This window comes from Sycon ciliatum, chromosome 2 (assembly GCF_964019385.1).
Source record: "Sycon ciliatum chromosome 2, ocSycCili1.1, whole genome shotgun sequence".
NCBI lineage: Eukaryota > Metazoa > Porifera > Calcarea > Leucosolenida > Sycettidae > Sycon > Sycon ciliatum.
Window position 1 is genome coordinate 12,913,884 of NC_088644.1, and position 15,327 is coordinate 12,929,210.

A 15,327-nucleotide genomic window follows, 5' to 3' on the forward strand; every position below is an offset into this window, starting at 1 on the left:
ACTTACAATCACTGATAATAATAATTATTTTCCTGACCCACTCGTGCCTGACCAAAACCTGTATAATGACGTCTGCCTGAAGAAACTAGCTGCGACAGATAGACAGGCCCCACCCTTACGGAGGGAGGATGAGAAAGGCCTTCGCCGTTTGAAAGAGGTCCTCTATGTATCGGCGTGAGAGCAAACACGCCCGCGCCACAAGTGACTCTGCAACACAGAAGAAACTTTCGAAATCGCAATTTGAATCTTTAAAGGCATTGAAGAACAACCCCGAAGTAGTTGTGAAGCCTTCTGATACAGGAAAGGGGTTTGTTGTTATATCCGCAGAAAATTATCGGGCAAAGGTTTATAACATGCTTAATCGCCCGGCTGATTACGAACCTTCAAGAGTCAAGATTGATGCATTGGACAGTGAGTGTCGTGAGACACTAAAGGGCTGTATAATGGACAAACTACCTGAGAAACTAGAGAAAGCTATGCACCCACACTACTCGCGCACGCCACAATTCTATGGGCTTCCTAAAGATCATAAACCAGGAATGCCACCGCGCCCGGTAGTGTCAACACGCGACAGCCCAACGAGCAACATGCCCCTCCTGGCAGAGCGCATACTAAATCAGTTGCTGCGTTTTGTGCCTGCACATTTGAGAGATACCAAACAATGCGTCGACCATCTCCCCACACATCATAATATACCGGAACATTGTATTGTTGCGTCTGATGTGTATCTATATTCATTACGTCATAGTTGTACTGCATGCACGCACACACACGGATTAGTTGAGTGTGCTTCTTTTTCCTGTTGTTCTTTCTCATGACATGTTTTGTTTCCGTTCCCAAGTCTTCACGAATAAATAGTAACGTATCATGGCGCAGTGAACTTGTTCTTTCCTGTGTCCGTGCCTTGTGTCCGCACCTTGTAGTGTTTGCACGGGCCCAGTTGTTTTTTCCGTGTGAAGTAGTAGTTTCCGCGATCGAAACTCTGTCTCAGTTGAATTATTTTAGTAGTGTATTTGTTCGTACTCGTGGACGAGAGTGACTAATCGTAATGGAACAATCACAGGACGATACCGGATTTGACCTGTCCTCCGCGACCGAGCGACAGCAGGAATCTCAAATGGGTGTCCTGATGAAATTTATGGAGCAGCAGATGCGTGCAGCTGAGGCTCGTGATAAGGCGATGCAAGATCTGTTCAAGAATGTTCAGAGCAGGTCGCTATCACCATCGCAGCCTCAGTTCACTCCGCAGCCCTCAGCACCAGCTCAGTCCACCTCGCAGACCTCAGCACCACGGCCAGTGAACAGTGTTTCCTGCCCACACTTATTGTCGTCTGCGACGCTGGCTGATTTTCACTCCTTCGTTGAAAGCTGGAGAGATTTTAGTGTTTGCCAGCATTTGGCCAGCCAGGCTCGTGAGGCCAGAGTGGCAACACTCCGTCAGTGTTTCGATGAGGAGCTGCGACGTTTTATCCGAGAGGATATTATCTGCATACCAGCTTCAGCTGACGTCGACCTGATGCTGGAGCGCATTCAGGCGTATATCAGACGGCAACGTAATCCACTGTTGGACCGCATAGAGTTTTACCAGCGTGTCCAGCAAGCTGGAGAATCATTTGATGCGTTTTACACAGCCCTGTGTGAACTACAAAGTGCATGCGACTTCTTGTCACACAGCCTATGTGGAACGTGTGATGCTCGCTGCTGTGCGCAGTGCAAAGGCCTCGGCCGTACCCTCAAGGAGGAATCTCTGCGCGACCGCGTCGTCATTGGTGTGCGGAACGATGAGACGCGACACAAGTTGCTCGCAACTCATGGTCTCACGCTCGACCAGGCTGTCACCCTCTGTCGGACGGAGGAAGCAGCATACCACACCAAGGCGCACATGCCCAGTCCTGGCCTCCAGGCAAGTGCTGCCAAGCAGTCGGCGTACAAGCAGCAGAAACGTCACAAGCCAGCTGACTCTAAGCCAAGTGAGACATCAAGTGTGGCCAAGTCCACTTGTCCAAATTGTGGTCGTTCTGACCACACGAAATCTGTATGTCCTGCCAAGGGCAAGAAGTGCAACTCCTGTCACGGCATTGGGCATTTTCAGCGAATGTGCAAGGGCCAGAAACAGCCGAAGACTAGCTCTGCTGCCAAGCTTGGACAGCTGAAGCTACAGCGTGCGTCTCGCGTGGACCGTCGCACAGTACCTGTTTCGACCATGCTGCAAACAGAGGATCAGCCATCCCAACTGTCCTGGACACCAGACACAGGCAGTGACGTTGATGCCATTGGCGAGGAGCACCTCACGCAGATCGGTGGGTTCGTCGAGAACTTAGATGACGACCACGACTGTGTGCAGGCTGTGACCGGTGAGCCGCTACGCAACCTGGGCAAAATACGTGCGACTCTACGAGTCGGTGAGACGCAGCATGAAACCGTCATCCATGTGTACAAGGGTCTACACGATGCCCTGCTGTCTCATACCTCATTGCGTGCGCTGAAGTTTCTCCCACCTGATTGGCCAGTCCAATTCACCGCTGAACACGAGGGTGCATATTCACCCAAGATCTGTGCCGCTGTTTCGTCATGCGCTCATCCTAGTGATGCTGAGTTAGCGCGGACACGTGAGCAGCTCCTGCAAGAGTTCGCTGACGTTTTCTCGGATTCCGGTCTGAAGCCAATGGAAGGTCCGCCAATGGAAATTGAGCTACAGCATGATTCTAAGCCTTCCTGTGTGCACACTGCTCGACCAATACCGTATGCATTCCGTGACCAGATCAAGACTCAGCTCGACGGCATGGTCAGCGACGGGATTATTGAACCAGTGACGGAGCCCAGTGAATGGTGCCATCCGATTGTCATAGTAGACAAGAAGGGCAGCACTGAGAAGCGCCTCACAGTTGACTTCAAGCGGCTGAACGACCAAGTCCGTCGTCCCGCGCATCCCGTACATACGGCACGTGACGTTGTCTCTGGAGTTGGCTCTGCTAAGTTCTTTACGAAGCTCGATGCAAGGCACGGCTACTGGCAGATTCCTCTCAGTGACACTGCTCAGGAATTCACCACGTTTATCACCCCGTACGGCAGATATCGTTATCTACGGAACCCGCAGGGTCTAATATCTGCTGGGGATGAGTTCAACCGGCGCACTGATGCTGCGTTCTCTGCCATCCCGCGTCTCGGCAAGGTAGTCGATGATTGCCTAGCGTACGACGACGACTTTCTGTCGCATGTCAGCCACGTGCGCGAGATTCTGCTCTGCGCCAGGGAGCATGGTATCACGTTCAGCCCCGCCAAGTTTGTGTTCGGTACGCAACGTATCCATTTCTGCGGCTACAACGTCACGCCTGATGGCTGGGTCGTCGACGATGATAAGACGTCCGGTATTCGCCAGTTTCCAGTACCCGCCAACAGAACCGATCTCCGTTCGTTCCTCGGTCTAGTGAACCAATGTGGCGAGTTCACTCCACATCTAGCCGAGTTGACCAATCCTCTGCGTGGCCTGCTCAAGACCTCCCGTGAGTTCATGTGGGACGCTAGCCACATTGCAGCGTTTGAACGGACACAGGAAGCTCTCTTGTCTCCTCCGGTTCTCGCTTTCTATCAAGTTGGTCAAGACCTCCGGCTTGAAACCGATGCATCCGCTCTAAGAGGTCTCGGATTCGTGCTTTGGCAAAAGCAGAATGATCAGTGGCGTATTATTCAGTGTGGATCCCGCTACCTGTCTGATGCTGAAACACGTTATGCTGTCATCGAGTTGGAAATGCTCGCTGTAGTATGGGCCGTGCGCAAATGCCGCATCTACCTGTCTGGTGCGCCATTTGAAGTCGTCACCGACCACAAGCCCCTGATTCCGATCATCAACTCATATTCGTTGGATCAGATCGAGAACCCGCGTCTTCTACGATTACGCCTCAAGCTCCAAGCCTATCAGCTGCAGGCATCTTGGCGAAAAGGTTCTGAAAATGCCTTCGCCGATGCGCTGTCCCGGAATCCTGTTGGCATTCCTTCCACCACTGATGAGCTTGGTGAAGCCCCGTCGCTTCATTGCCGCAGCATTCAGATCTGCATGGTGCACTCGGACACTGAGCCGAATGCGAATCTCAAGGTTGCAGAGCTGCGGGAAGCTGCAGCTGCAGATGCCACGTACCAGTCATTGATTGAGTGTATCTTGACTGGATTCCCTGATCACCAGCAGAAGTTGCCTGCTCCGTTACGTGCGTACTGGAATGGACGTGAGCATCTCTCCGTCGACCATGGCATTGTGTTGAAGGGCAACCGCATTGTTGTTCCTGAATCATTGCGTGCTCAGGTATTGCACAACCTCCACGCTTCACACCAATGCCTAGTGCGTACTAAGTCTCGTGCGCGTCAGCTTGTATACTGGTCCGGTATCACCAAGGACATTGATACACTCGTTCGTTCTTGTCCTGCTTGCCGCGAACACCAGTCGTCCCAGCCAGCTGAGCCCCTGCTGAACGACCGCACCCCGACACTACCGTTTGAATGTGCATCTGCCGATTTGTTCACTTGTCAAGGTCACGACTTCCTTGTGTATGCAGATCGTTTGACCGGTTGGCCCTGTGTCGCGCGTACTGGCCGCACCACCTCATCGCATGACGTGATACTAGCATTCCGTCGCTGGTTCTCTGATGTTGGTGTTCCTGCTGTGCTGTGTACAGATGGTGGTCCCCAGTTCTCCTCGCATAAGTTTGCTGAGTTTTGTAAGCGCTGGCAGGTAAACCATGTCATGTCCTCTCCCCACTACCCGCAGAGTAATGGGCACGCCGAAGCTGCTGTCAAAGCCATGAAGCGTCTTATCACCAAGACAACCGTGAATGGCAATCTTGACACAGATGACTTCCGCCGAGGGCTACTGGAATGGCGAAACACACCTGGCTCCTCTGGTCAGAGCCCCGCTGAGCTCCTATATGGCCGCTCTCTCCAGTCATTCGTCATTGCACATTGGAAGGAGTTTGATTCATCCTGGCTCTCCAAAGCGACGACACGTGATGAGACTGCCATGCCATCCGACGATTCTGTCACAGACAAGTCGTCAACTCGTCGCTCGTTGCCGCAGCTCCGCCTCGGCACCCACGTGGATGTTCAGCATCCGCGCACCAAGCAGTGGTCTATTCGTGGGGTCATTGTTGCTGTCGGTAATCATCGGGACTACCTAGTGAAGTTGCCGAGTGGTCGCATTTATTGGCGGAACCGCAGATTCCTGCGTCCGTATCGCCCACTTGTGCCTGCACCGCTTGTTGTCCAACCGGCTGCTGCTGACGCCTCTTCCCCGCCGCCGCCGTCCCGCCGCAGCGCACGTCAGCGCAAGCCACCCCAGCGTTTAAACATTGGTTCGCATCATGGACAGTCCTATGATTGACACTCTTGATCACTAATGTCAATTTCTGCTGTCTCTGCTTTGTTGTTTTCATTCTTCATTTTGTTTTATTTATGATAGATGTTGCTGTCACAGGTTTCGCAACATCTCGAAGGGGCGTGATGTGTATCTATATTCATTACGTCATAGTTGTACTGCATGCACGCACACACACGGATTAGTTGAGTGTGCTTCTTTTTCCTGTTGTTCTTTCTCATGACATGTTTTGTTTCCGTTCCCAAGTCTTCACGAATAAATAGTAACGTATCAGCGTCGATGGATGTGGTCGCACTATATAGCAATATTCCAATCCAAGAAAGTATCGACGTTGCGATGGAGGCTCTCGAAAGTCATAGAGACGAAATTGACATGTTCTGGCTTGACTCGGCCATCCGATGTTCGGAAAATGCTGGAATACGCTCTTACGTCTAATTACTTCGAGTTCGAGGGGAAGCAATATCGACAAGTCAGGGGCATTGCCATGGGCAATCACCTTGCTCCGCCGCTTGCTATATTATTCATGCCTCACTTGAAGGAGAGGGCACTAGCGGAGTACCATCTTAAACCTCTCATGTACAGGCGATACATCGACGATGTTATCCTCCTCTGGCTCTTTGGATTAGAGCAGCTTCTCCGTTTCGTCGACTTCTTTAACAGCAGGCATCCCAGTATAAAGTTCACTTTGGAGAGTTCCCGGAATGGCGAGGAGCCCGTTGTTAACTTCCTCGACTTAACTTAACCATCACTGCCCAGGGAGGCCGGTTGGATTGGGAGCTCTATATGAAGCCCACACAGAGCGGTGTGCAGTTGTCATTCCAGTCGTTGCTCCCCATGCAGGTCAAGCGATCTGTCGCAGCGAGTCAAATGTGCAGAGCAATTTCAAACGCCTCCACATCCGCGAGCGAGTCTCATGGAGTTGACAAGATCGCCAGACTCCTCCGCAGCAATGGCTACTCCGAGAATGAAATCCGGCGAGCGAAAACTGTGGCAATAAAACAAGTCAACAAAGTCCACAAGCCGACCCAGGGGCAGCGGCAGGCAGGCGGGGAGGCTCCTTTGCCAGCAGTGCTTAAGCTACCATTCATCAATGATCGCCTTTGCGAAGGAAGTTAAGCGCAGAGTCCGTCGATTTAGTCCTGGTGTGCGAGTTGTGTTTACGTCCAGGGGATCGTTACGTGATATTCTGGTTGCTGCGCCGTCTGAGCGTCCATGCTGCTTACGTGAGCAGCAGAGGAGGGACAGAGGACGTGGGCGGCCGAGAGAATGCAGAGTGTGCGATGCGGGTATGCCTGATAGTCTTTGTGTGGTGAAAGGTGTGGTGTACTCTATGTTTTGCACTGTTTGTGGGAAGGAGTATGTGGGTGAAACGGAGCGTCCTGTACATGTCAGATTTGGTGAGCACTACCGGGAGGCACGAGCCAGAGTGGCAAAACCCCCGTGGGGATTCCACTACAGGACGCAACACGGCGATGTGGTGGAGGCGACGGCGACGACGGGGTTCGAGCCTTTCAACAACGCCCAGATCGTGGGTCGTGAGACATCACTCCAAAGCTGAAAGATAATGGAGGCGATTGAAATCAGGGACAGAAGGCCCGAAATCAATGAGGACGAGAGATGGTCTTTAACGGAATACGACAGTTCTGTGTGTGTGTGTGTGTGTGTGTGTGTGTGTGTGCGTGCGTGTGTGTGTGTGTGTGTGTGTGTGTGCGTGTGTGTGTGTGTTGGTGTGTGTTGGTGTGTGTGAGAGTGTTGGTGTGTGTGAGAGTGTTGGTGTGTGTGTGTGTGCGTTTGTGTTTGAGTTTGTGCGTGTGCGGTTGTTTCACTTCCACGTTCCACGCTACACGTTTCACTCTTATGTTGCGCTCTGGCTTGCGTTCTCTTGCGCCCCCTTAACACTTCTCTCACGCTTCTCAAGCTTCTCTCTCACTTTGTGTGATTATCACCATGTAACCAGTGTGCACCACCTCTTGTTGTCCTCGCCATTCATTTATTATAGTGCTAATGTATGACGCCTCGTGCTCTCCTCTCCTCACTTCTGTAGAGCCAATGTCTCAATGTCTCAATGCTCCGCTATTATAGTTTGCTACAGAGCCAGTTTCATTTCATTATTATTTTACTCCCTGATGAAGCCGGAAGGGCGAAAATTTGGAGATTTCATTTGAATAAAATTTGCAACGTCAACGACCTTTGTGTAGTGGTGGTGACTAATCATAACAAGAAATAGTGCAACATGGAAAAATGGGTGAACTTTTTGTTACCCCTACCCCCCCCCCCCCTGCAAATTTCTCCTGGCTAGAACTCTGTTATTCCACCTGGTGCGTGCAAGAGCACTCGTTGTCAGAGTGCAATAACCTGCTTCCACCTGTGTGTGAGTGATTGTCAAGTGAGTGTCATGCATGTGTAGTGCTAGTTTGGTCTGGGAGCGAGAATGATGGGTGATTCGCCTAGGGTCTCTTTGTCTTGGTCTTGGGCAGGTGTCTTTTACGTACCGTAAAGTACCGTTGATCCGCCCCCATGCATGTCGCATTCCAGCTGGGTTTTCGGCAGGGGGCGGGAATTAGATCAAGGCTGTCAAGTGCAGTACGATGTACAACAACGTAGAAGATCAGACTCGATGTGCTGGATTGTGCACATTTTCATCCTTAACTGGCACGTATTGTGTACAGCAGTGCATGCGTCGGTTCAACATCGTATTTCGTTGTATACGCCGAAGTTGCTTCACTGGCAGAAAGTCGACAGGGGGCGGCAATTAGAGAGGGGACGGATCAACGGTACTTTACAGTAATTGTCCCCGATAAGTCGCTGCGGTTCGTCCGCACCAGTATAACTGTTCATCATTAATTTGTGAATCTAGTTCTCTTTTGTTCTTTCAAGTCTTGTGGTCATTTAGGGGTCGCGGCAAAAGTTTTTTTGTCGTCCCAGAAACGTACATCGTTCATTTCGTACTCGGACCCCTCCTGTCCCTCTGAAGCGAACGCAGCTTGCTTGCTGGACGACGAAAATCGCATTCATGTACATGTGCATAATTATGTACAGTGTTGGTCGACTTGCGATTTTGGCTCACACCTACCACCCACTCCCCACCCCAACAAATCATGTTCATTTCTGGGACAACAAAACACTTTTGCGACGACCCCTCAGTCGCTATCTTTGCTTTTCTTCTCCTACGCCCTCACTGATTATCATAGTAAGAAGTCAACAAGAGCTAGCAGATTATGGTTGTGGTGTGTGCTCTGCTTGTAATGGTACTGTGTCGGAAGTGCCACACTTTTATTCAACTTAGTACCGGCTATTCAGCTATTCAGCTACTCTAAGACCAGATATTTTAACGTCAATTAAAGTTAACGATCTCCGGATTTTTGCGGGTTAGCGAGGTGAAATTCTAACGAATTCTGTCTCAAAACCGGCAAATGGCTGTACATGTACGTATCGTTTTGCACATAACAACTTCAAATGTTAACGAATTGTTTAAATTCGCTAAATCGTTAAATATTCGTTAACATTACTGGTCTTACAGTAGCTTATGTATTTCTTTTGAAGTACACTGCATGCTGGGCGAGAGATGCAAGCGCGAGTGCATTGCCTAACACTCTGATTACTACTAACCGGGTCAATTTCAGTAGCAAGGCAATAGCCAACAATATTCCACATGCCATTCCCGTCTTACCATAGGTGTGAAAGAGTGTTGGAGACAAATCAAACAATTGTTGTTGCTGCTGCTGCTGCTGCTGCTGCTGCTGTGGTGATCACTGTCAATCCCGCCTTAGTGCCAAGTCAGTTTGTTGATATGCTCGTAATTGAAAGTGTTTGCTGATGTCCCGTTGAATGCTGTGGTGCTTGGCCTTGATGAGGTACTGAAAACCAAAGATGATTCATACACGCCACTAGATGCTGAAGTGCGCCTTCGCGTCTAGAAACGCATTTGCACCGCCTGGAAGCATTCATATAACAGACGCATACAGTGACAGCTAAAGTAAATCTATCTGATGTACCAAATGTAGTTGCTGAAACTAAATATTTTTTTGCAAGTCAGGTCATAGTGGTGAACTATCAGATTTGCTAGAATTTGTTTGTATATTTTATTTCTTATTTCGTCATACACACGAGCTACGTACATGGAAGCGAATGTTAGAATGGAGTTAAATAAGGGGTTTAGGGAGGAGGAGGAAGGTCAATGCTCATGGGCGCTAAGTGAACATTGGGAGTCGGCGAATTCACTTATGGGAGCTCAGTATACAGCGTGAGTTGGCTGTTTCACTTGAGCTGAACAGCGCTGTGTCGCTGCTTTGCAAAAAACATCTCGGCTGAGGACGCAATTGCTTACCATATTTTCCAGAGTGTAAACCGCACTGGAGTATAAGCCGCAACCAGATTCTTTGTCACGAAATACAGACATCAACCCTATTACTTTATCTCCGTTAATTCGATCATCATAGTGCTGACGGTCTTTGGGTGCATTACTGGTGTGCGGCTTTTACTCCGGAAAATATATGTTGGACTCAGTAGAGCGTCCAGCCCCTATATGATGTCCAACCCCTATATAGAGTCCATTGGTCCAAAATCCACTGTACAGAGTCCAAACTTGGAATCAACTGTGAGCTCAAAGTTTCGGTGGACATCACTCCCTGTATAGAGTCCAGCCAATTGGCTTCACCCCTATATAGAGTCCATTGGTCCAAAATCAACTGTACGGAGTCCAAACTTTGAAATCAACTATAAAGAGTCTTTATGTGGACAACACCCCCTGTATAAAGTCCAGCCAATTAGGCATCCCCTATCGAGTTCGAAAATAGACATAGGATCTGCTGTAAGCAGTGAATATTAACCAGAAAACGGCCTCTCCCTTTAATCCTTTACATCATTCACTTCTCAAGATAAAAAATATGTATTGAGGCGCCACTGTAGCCACTTCATTACATGAAAAACCCTACAAACACCATCCTCAAATCAAGTGGTCTCTTCGCAGACGCTGCAAATTACAACATCTCAATCATGTAGTGTTGCCAAATTATTGTGCACGCACACGCACACACACATGCACACACCCACACAACGCCAAGAAAATAACTAGAAAAAAACCAAACCAAGAATCGAAAGAGAATAATGGAGAGCCCAGGATTAATTATTTGTTTTCAAATTATTGTGCGCGCGCGCGCACACACACACACACACACACACACACACACACACACACACACACACACACACAAACTTATACAACGCCAAGAAAACACCAAGAAAAGAGTAGAGACACAATACACACGCAACTCCAACAGCCATGCAAACGTCCACCCATTTACATGTAAAGTCAAGAGGGACAACAAATAATTATACGAAACGAATGCGTACGGGGACGGGTACACGCACGTTTACATACACGTAGTAGTGTAAGAGAGTAACATAGTGCAGTGGTCAGCATAATACTAGCACATGCTGAGAGTGCAATAGCAAGCTTCACCATTGCTCATGGCCATGCAAATGTTCAGCAGCACTCAGTTCCGCAAGCTTCTGAAGATCAGCACACCTGCAACAAATAGATAGCACAATGATACTCTTATTACCGTAATGATGCATGGGAGCACACAACTACCAAGTTCTCAACGAATGTGATGCTCAATGAAAATCAATCCACTCAAAGACCTGTGAACAGGTGATGGTGGGGACAATAATCTATTAGTAATATGAGGAATAAGATCGTTTGTGCACACTCAAGACGCACAGACACACCAACATACATGTAGTGTACACAGTGTTTCACTTCACTGCAACTAAATTGAAATGAGATGATTTGAACAATCTGTACAGCGTTGCTGTCAGTCAGTCTTCCCCAAGATGGAAATGCAATGATTTGTTGTCACGAGGCAGTTTCACTGACACAATGTCATGTTCGTGACATCAAAACGGTTACTTCAGGGGATACGAGTATTAGCTTGAGAAGCTTTTTCTTGTCATTGGCATACAAGCAATCCTCCTAGTCCTACTACTACTAGTACACTGGCACTGCGTTTGTGGATCCCATTGTATTTGACATCATACTACAGGAAGAGTGTCGTGGAGTTCACATAATTATCACAGGGATAAACTTGAATACATTTCTCATGAAATAAAAATAATTGATGATAGCTAGACGATCATATACGATTGATGCAAAGTCCTTGCAGTCCTTGAGGACTATTACGAAGTGGTTGATTACTTTTAGGGCATTCATTCAAGCAACATCAAACAAACGCGATACGCTCCTTGAAAATGGAAAAAAATTCAAGCATAACGACAGAACAGCAGACCAATCGAAACGAGTAAAAGCTTCCTTACCTCAGTCATGGTCCTGCCATGTAGTTGGACAGCCTTTTGACACGGTGGTACGCAGCTCTTGTCCAGTCAAACAGGGGTATCCTTGTGGCGTCGAACGAAAGAGAGTGTCAGTGTATCTGGCTCGTCAGATTGCAACTGTGCTGAACTTTTCTCGTTCTCCGCTTTCTGCTTTCATCCCTCGCTCTGATGAAACTGTTCAAACGTCTTACTAGCAGCAATGGCCAGCCAAACAGGGGATCCTTGTGGCGTCGAACGAAAGAGAGCGTCAGTGTACCTGACTCGTCAGATTTGAACTGTGCTGAACTTTTCTCGTTCTGCAATTTCTGCTTTCATCCCGCGCACTGATGAAACGTCTTCAGAGAACCACAAGACGCTTTCCAGATTTGATTTTGAACGTCTCCTTATCCTCCTTGGTTAGCTCGAGACAGATTACTGTTAGCAACTGCACAGCAGAATTGGCAGCCATGGCTGAAGTCACGGAAGAAAGGAACTGGAAGTGCGCTGCCACGAGGCAAGCAAAACTGAAAATGTGTTCTCTTTCGGGCACAACACACAGGACGGCGTGACTGGATAAACTGGACTTCTGCCGTTCTGGACTGTGAATAGGGGACTTGTAGAAAAAGTGTACTCCTTATAGGGGATTGCGCGGCAGGGTGAAGCTGATCAAAACTGAGTGGACTCCTGGACTCTGTATAGTGGATTTTGGACCAATGGACTCTATATAGGGTGCTGGACATCATATAGTGCATGGACTCTATACTGAGTCCTACATATAGTATCCTCTATAAGTAAGCTACACTTCTGGCCAGAGAAATCCAACCTGATGAACAAAGCAGCGTGCCACGCTCAAGTGTGCTGGGTGCTGTGTGTGCGGTGCTAGGGTCACATAGCCTACAGTGCTATTATACTCGTGAGGGTTTGGATTTCTCTCCCCAGGACTGTACGGGTGGGTGTTGTGCATAATAGATGGGCTTCGCTAAACCTTGGTAAACCGCACCAAGAAAATAGAGGCGGTGAACAGAGTTTTCCAGGGGATCAGGAGCCTTGCACTAGTGACCCTGCAGTCCATGCCGCACGGCCATGTGTATGCAGCCATGTACTGTACTGTAGATCTTTGGATCATGATTTTTTGCCCCCAAGTACTCTGGTCCTGAAAAGTGGATATGCTGTCCCAACTCTACTCAGCAAAGCCTAAAAAGTAAAAAAACACGGGCAGCAATTCAATTTGGTTTGTCTTCTGCCCATCTGCACACGCAGAGCAGTGATGGCTGCAGTAAATTGGCATCCAGCCTTCAATTTCCTGCTCCTGTATCTATGCTTCTGCTCAAGTTCTGCGTATCACAAACTCTACATGACTGTAATCATCATGGCAGTTCTGCACTACATTGTAGGGTATCCAGGTCAAACATGATGCTTTGTACAGTGTAGCTTCTCAGAGCAGGTTGAATGGTGGAGGCTCAGCACAGGCTGAATGGTGGAGGCAGCCAACTCTGCAATGGGCCGACAGGTATCTTAGTTAGAGAGGTACAGCCAGTGGGTCCAAGGTACAAATAGAGGGGGGGGGGGGAGCATATTGGAACAGGGTCCACATAGGAGCGAGCTCTTATTCGCTTTCTTTCTGTGATTGGATTCGAACACATTGTCAGAGTGAGACTACGAGGCGAATATGCATGGCCCTGCGAGGACCAGGAACATCATTCCAGGCAGGTGAGTTTTAGAGGTCCTGCTTTTCACTGCAAATGGACTTACTGGTACACATGTTTCGAAAATCAATCGCTTTGCTGACCGTCTCGACCGCAGGCGATAGGTGGGAAGTGTTTCGAAATTCAGAATCCCGTACCTCTCTCTAAAACGACCGGATTGCCAGCTTTGCAACAGTTGGCCACCCTTGGTGTATGTACTCTTGTAAGTCTTGTGACAGTTATTACCATGATTACCATTACTGCCTGTTGACGACCTACTCACTTACACCAGCACCGTACCTGTGAAACCACGGATTCTAAAAATGTAGAATTCGTGGTTTCACATTATGCTACTAAGTCTTACTAGCATATGACTGATTGACTCACCTTTCCAGTTCACGACAGGCGACTCCCACTGTCCTGGATAAGGTCGGGGCACGCTGTGAATTCCGCTGCTCGTTCTCTGCCGTCGATGCTGGGGCATTCAATGATTACCTGTATGCTCACTTCCAGCAGTACTGGACCGCAGTCATAGGCAAGTGGACAACTACCGGTACTGGTTTATTCGCGTCAGGAACGCGTGGACATCGATAACCGTGACGGGCTGCTCCGCCGCGAACAACACGTGTCACGCCTCAGCCTGGATGCTTGTCTGGTCCGATAAAAACAACAGTTCCTGTTACTACTACAAGTGGTACCGGCACAAGGAGAGGCCTTCGAGGGTTCTAGCACACAGCGTTGTTGGCGGCAACTCTGACCTCACCAGTTTGTCCTCAACCGAACCGACGGAACGATACTGATCACTTTGCTGCAACGAGAGTTGAAATCAAGCAGGATCCGCTATCGAACTGAGCTAGATCACTTTAATAGCGGGTTTTTCTTAGTCGCATGAGCATGAGCATGAACTCCTGGAAAGAATGCTCAGAAAGGACTCGACGATGTTCGCGCTTTCGAAACCTCGTCGACGCGTGCTCCGGCGACACCAGTCGGACACGTCGACACACTGTATACAAGCCATCAATCAGGCATCATGCCTCATGGTCATCATGGTGCCATCCAGGTCCAGGATCTAGGACGATTGCGGACTAGGCTCAGTACATGTACGCATGCGCATGGCCATAGCTATCAAGTATCATGCATCGCTGCGGGGCATTGACGTCAACACCAGCTTGGTATCGATGGTAACCAGGTAAACCTGCGTCACCACCATGTCGAGCTAGCTAACACGGAAGTGACAAACACCACATCCAACGCCCCGAGGCCCAAGCCAAGGCCAAAGCGGCAAAGGACAAGGGCAAGGGTTCCACGTCCATCACCAGATCACTACAACAGTCCATACAGATTACAGACAGTCGTATGCACTCTGTCTATGCGTTCTTGCTCACTTGACTTCATTGTGATCGGTTTGGCAAGTCACCCTGACTCCAGATCGGTTTGGCAAGTCACCCTCTGACTCCTGATCGGTTTGGCAAGTCACCCTGACTCGATCCTGAGCTCCGCTGGCGCTGAGGAGACCTAACAGGGACTTAATAGGTCGACACAGCTAGCCGTCCCGAGATTCAGTCCATACTCGTACGGTCATTATAATTTATGGTAGACCATGGCCGAGGGGCGAGGGCAGGCGAAACAGCGGAATACCTTGACGCTTGAGCCTTGATACAGTATTGGTATGGGACACACGACAGGTTTGTGCCTTGTTCGGCTTTCACGTGCCAGTGCCTATGATATTGATGTGCAGCATTGTCATTGGACATCAAGCATGACAGCATGCGAGCTATGCAAATGACAGGTATGTAGTTTCGATTTCGTTCGTTTCTAGCGGGTATTTCCCTAGCATGCCTGAAAGTATGCCTAGCCTTGAACTTTGTTGAAGCAACAGGACAGGTTTCGAAAGCCCGACTGTGCATGTGGTACATGCAGTATGTGGTGGGCTGGTTCTCGGGGCCCGCCAGTGCAGCCACGCGATTC

The 15,327-nt window shown here is 49.1% G+C and overlaps 2 protein-coding genes across 2 annotated transcripts in view; one reads left to right on the forward strand and one right to left on the reverse strand.

Moving 5' to 3' along the window:
• Nucleotides 1–14,266, reverse strand: part of LOC135808787 (uncharacterized) — a 28,438-nt gene extending 14,172 nt beyond the window's left edge. The window contains exons 1-2 of the mRNA XM_065322014.1: nucleotides 13,747–14,266; nucleotides 9,033–9,296 (exon numbers count right to left, since the gene is read on the reverse strand). The gene's annotated coding sequence lies outside the window, so the exon portion shown is untranslated. The remainder of the gene's footprint in view (nucleotides 1–9,032; nucleotides 9,297–13,746) is intronic.
• LOC135810381 (uncharacterized protein K02A2.6-like) lies at nucleotides 1,049–5,368 on the forward strand. The gene has a single exon (XM_065323874.1). The coding sequence runs from the start codon at nucleotides 1,049–1,051 to the stop codon at nucleotides 5,366–5,368; it is 4,320 nt and encodes a 1,439-aa protein (XP_065179946.1).
• Nucleotides 14,267–15,327: the final 1,061 nt, after the last annotated feature.